Source organism: Brassica rapa, chromosome A10, assembly GCF_000309985.2.
Source record: "Brassica rapa cultivar Chiifu-401-42 chromosome A10, CAAS_Brap_v3.01, whole genome shotgun sequence".
NCBI lineage: Eukaryota > Viridiplantae > Streptophyta > Magnoliopsida > Brassicales > Brassicaceae > Brassica > Brassica rapa.
This window is the reverse complement of record NC_024804.2, coordinates 2,324,876-2,329,899: the sequence shown is the minus strand read 5'-3', so window position 1 is coordinate 2,329,899 and position 5,024 is coordinate 2,324,876. Positions and strand designations below refer to the sequence as shown.

Genomic DNA, 5,024 nt, shown 5'->3' with positions numbered 1-5,024 from the left:
CTTCCTCTTGTCGGGTTCATCTTCCTTGATGCACTAGCTCCTTTACCTACTGGGTTCCTATGAACAGGCTTACGTGTAGCTTGTCCGGAGGATTTGGTCTTTACAAATATTGCCTTGTACTCCGGTGCTCCTAAATCCTCAATACTGCGTATGAGCTCAGGTATATCATTGGAACTGAAGTACTGATGAATGATGGTCACCACCACTTCCTTAAACGGCTTAAGTTTCCCATCTTCTATCTGCTTTCGTCCACCAGCTTCTGGCACCTGATCCCCAATCTCTTGCACTCCAATCATCTCCATCTCCCTCTCAGCTCTGTCACTCTCAGCTTTAATAAGCCCCATTATTTGTTTTAACATTTTAGTCGTGGCTTTGCTCTTCTGATCAAACGTAAGAAGATCATCTTCTGGAAGGCACAGGCTGGACATGAGTCCTGGGTAATGAGTGTGTATCATCTGAAACATGTCAATGTAGTCACCGATGGGTCTTCGCTGAGAGGGTCCAGGACCTTGGTCATCTTCATAGGGGGCATGTACAGCAAGAGTATGAACACTTTCACCATCATCGTGATGGTACTCTCCAAAATCACGAGATACTCCTATGTCAACGCCATCACCATCAGAACCAACGTCAACAACATAGTCGTGAAGATGCTCCTCGAAATCATCACTATCGTCGTGAACCGTACTGATTTCAACAGATGGGGTTTCATCTCCCTTCACTTCTACTGAAAGTCTTGGTGTTGGGCAAGTGGTGCTAATGATCCATCGGTAGTAATAATGGCTGCAAGCATATGCTCGTTGATCTTCGATTTTACATCAGAAGATGTTTTACACAACACAATAATTTCAGCGTAGCTCCTTGGGTAGTTTGGCTCAGCTCATTGCAAAAAATTCCTCATCGGACCATGCTACGTCGGATACCATTGATCTTCTTGAAATCAAAACAGCAGGATACTCTCGATGGGTAGATCGGTTCCGCACCATAAAGAAACACAATCGTTGAATGATGACTCAAAAGCAATCTTTATCTACAATGCTTCTTTATTTTCTTCTAGATCGTGAGTCTATGAAATGATCATGTTCTTACTCATACTGATTTCTATGAGATTGAACATAGTGTTACTACTCATGTTGGTTACTAGAGTATATAACATTGTATTGTGATGATCAAACAAAATTCCAGGTTCAGATTTTGTGCATTTCATGCCTTGGATCACAAAAGAGTAGCCACCCCAAAACCGAGCCTGATGCTGAGACCAAATTGCACAAATAATGGCAAAACTTGACATAAAACAAATTTTATAATAACATATATATATACAATATAACATAAATTAAAGCCAAATGAAAACCACATCATTAGCAAAGAACAATCTCAAAAACACATCTCGAAACATAGATTAATGTATCTCTAATGGTTTATTTCATTATTCATTACTTCATTCTGAAACACAAATTGAAATAGGATTGAATCAAAATTTACTTCAAAATAAACAAAAAATATGAAAATGAAGTATGGTTGGAGATCGTTGCAAAATAGCATTAGAGAAACAACTAGAGATTCTTTAATATTGTTGTTTGATATGTATGATCATTGTGAATTAATTTGTTATGTAATGATTGTCATTATGTATTTGAACAAGATTATAAAAGGTTATTAATAAGAAAATAAACTAATACTGATATATCAATAATTTTTTGTCTTTTTTTCTTTCTATTATTGATTTTTTTTTGTTTTTCTTGGATGATGTGATAAATTTTTAATCAAAATCTAAAGAATTACAAGTTTATTCAATTTTGTGTGATATTAAAAAAAGTATAAAACAAGTATAATCAAATTTTATTTTAAATATTATCAGATTTTTTGGGCTTTTATCGATAAACCAGTCCTATAAAAAAAACTATTAAAAATCGATAAACCAGTATCGTATCGTGGGCTAATAGTTTGGGTTGTTATCGGGTTATCAAATTTATAAATAATTGATTTTTCATTAAATCCAAACCATAATGTATATGGATCATCGGATAGATCCAGTTAGACCAGTGGTCTGGGTCGGATGACAAAATTCAAAAGTTATAATAAAATAGTTTTAAAATAATTTATTTTCGAATAGAAAGTTATAAAATTTTGAAAAATTTATAAAAAAAATCCTGCGTTAAAAAAAACAACATATGTCATTATCAGCCCAGCCCAGTTTCAGAAATTGGAAACACATACATTAAAATTAAGTGAGGAAGGCCATTTGGATGACTGATTTTAGCATAATTTATTGTTCAGCTAATTACCCCATCTAATTAACACACCATATATATCTCACTGTTTAAGTTATAAACTGATTTTTCTGCAAGAATTCTTTTTCTCATTACATAAAACTTTGTCCAAGTTTTCGACAATACAGGATCGTGGTTGCGTTAAGAAAGGAATAAAATGACATAACGTTTAAGTTTTGACGCAATTAGAGAGGATTAAAGCCTAAAAGACTGAGCCTGTGGCCAGATCACCGTAAGGTCGGGCCACTTTGGTTCCGGCTTTTGATCAGCCTTTTCCAAACCATCTTTCCACAATGCAGAAGAGTCAATGATGCCACAAGGTAAAGAAGAGGAACACCGATCACACAGCCTTCCGATGCAAAATTCACCAATGTCTGGTAAGCACCAAGATAACAAAAGATTACGTTTAGAAGAAGAGAAACAAAAATGCATTAGCATATCATCATACATAGCAGAAGGACAAAGATCTGAGATCTTACCAACATTCCAGCAGAAAGGTGTATGACTGGAACTATAACTTGATCTACTTTGTTCCCTTTTGCATACCCTTCGAAAGCAATGACCATCGAGAATGTGTGGATCGTGACAAATGCAAGAGCAATGGTTGCTGTAAAGACATGGTAGTAAGACTACATCATGAGTACAACTAGTCTACTACAAGGAAATAAAACCACCTGCGACTCAATCAACAAGTCACAAAGCTAATAATCTACGCTGTAAAAAACAGAACTTTGGGTTCAGTTGACTCACCAGAGACGAGAAAGAATGGGACCTTCGAACATATGTCGACATAGAATGTGGCTGGACCAAATGCGGGAGTTAAGAGGCTCAAACAAAAGAAGACGGCATGAGCCACACCATGACTTAAACCACCAGCTGCATAAAATTTTGATGGTCTTAGATCATATCAAATAGTAAGAAACCGGATGCACAACAACAAGTGCCTGATGGTTCTCTACTCTAGGTTCCATTTTAGCATTCTCCTTCTCCTACAACCAGAATAGAACGCCTAAACACGATTTGACAAGCTTTAAGACCAATGCAGACATAATATCCCATTTATTTTCATGGCACTGTTTCTATTATTATCAGATGCCCAGCAAGTGTTCTCTAGGGTCCCTTTCAGCATCCTCCTTCTCCCACAATCAGAAAATAACGCCTAAGTACGATTAGACAAGCTCTAAATCAAAGACAGAACATACTATCCTATTCCAGAACAAGATAATTGCAGCTCATTTATCACATGTTTTTTTTTTCCAGACAGCAGGAGTCCACAGTAGTGTTGTCCTAACATAACAAATCAGCAGATAATCTACGAACTTAACTTGGAACTTCAACAAATAAACAGGAATAGCGTACCAAGAGCAATCTGAAGTTTATCAGTGAGAAACAAGCGGGGCCTTGAGATCCGATCCGCAAAGGAATCCAAGACATCATCAAGCCTCCTTCAGTATAACAACAATAATAACATGTGAGCAATCTATACAGCAACCAACCCAAGTGTATGAGTAATTAACTTTGGATAACAACTCAGATAGATTCCAATAATGATAAGTCCAAGCATTAACAATTTGTAGCTCTCTAACTCAAAAGAAGAAGAGCAAGTGTGTGAGAGTAGTTAACATGTAAAGCGTCCAGAAAAGAAAGCGAAGAGCTTCCTGGAAGCAAACAGAGGAGAGAACAAGTAAAGCATAAGGCCACCACACATTGGTGTTCAGAGGAAGGAAAGGCCTCCACATTCCCGTGTAATGTTTCCCGGGTGGTAGGATTGGCGGGAGAGCCACATCGAGTGTAATGTTTCTAGATTGTCAATCTCACACGTGGAACACTCTCCCCTCCATGGGGGTGGCTCGATATTCAGCTGTGGCTGGTGTGGTGGACGGGAAGGTATATATATTCGGAGGGTGTGATGACCGTAACTCCAGCAAGTGGGGAGAAGTTTTCGACCCAAAGAAGCAGACTTGGGATGCCCTCCCCATGCCCCCGCCTTATTATAGTCTTCCCACAATGTGCGAAAGCATAGCGATAGAGGATGAGAAGGTGGTATCTATGAATGGCGCATTGACATGTATTTCCTACATACCAAGTGAAAGCAAATGGAAAATAGGGAATCAGGAAACCTCCGAACTTAATAGGTGTTGGCATTTGATAGAGAATGTGGTGTATTGCTGTGAATTAGGTGGGCGGATATTGTGGCGTGAGGCACATGAATGGGAGGAGTGGAGAGAGGTGATGGGCTTGGAGTCTCTCAGGGAAACTCTCGCTGCCTCCAAGCTCGTCAACTATGCTGGACGGTTGGGGGATCTCTGGGAGTCCAACAAACCGCTGATGCTAGCGCAGGGATTAGAGATAACAGAACTCGATGAAAAACTTCCCGGCCACAAACTGAGCAACTCTGGTAACAACAACATGTTGATCTTCTGGGACGTGCTTGCTCCTAATAAGTTAGAGATTTGGTGTGCAGAGGTCTCTTTGGAGAGACACAAGGAGACATGCCAGATTAGAGGAAACATTTTGTGGTCCCAAGCTATCATGACACTGGATCCTCCTCCTCCACATCAGCTTCACTGTCACATTTTGTATACTTCACCTCTCAACCTCTGAGTACCAAATGCTCTTTATCTATGTTGGCTTTGTTTTTTCTCTCTCTATTTGTTATTTAAGTCTCTCAAATTATCATCAAACATTTTGGGTATTATGTGATCTGGACATTTTTTTTTTCTTTTCCTTATTAACCATCGCATGTTGTTT

The 5,024-nt window shown here is 38.5% G+C and overlaps 1 protein-coding gene across 1 annotated transcript; it reads right to left on the bottom strand.

Annotated features, from left to right (window-relative positions):
* Positions 1 to 2,297: 2,297 nt before the first annotated feature.
* On the bottom strand, positions 2,298 to 4,252 carry LOC103844423 (gamma-secretase subunit APH1-like). Its single transcript, XM_009121209.3, has 6 exons — positions 4,188 to 4,252; positions 3,897 to 4,073; positions 3,633 to 3,718; positions 3,024 to 3,149; positions 2,753 to 2,880; positions 2,298 to 2,647 (listed from the first exon to the last, which is right to left on the bottom strand). Exons 1-6 carry the CDS (start codon positions 4,250 to 4,252, stop codon positions 2,501 to 2,503), a joined length of 729 nt encoding a protein of 242 aa, XP_009119457.2. The 3' UTR covers positions 2,298 to 2,500.
* Positions 4,253 to 5,024: the final 772 nt, after the last annotated feature.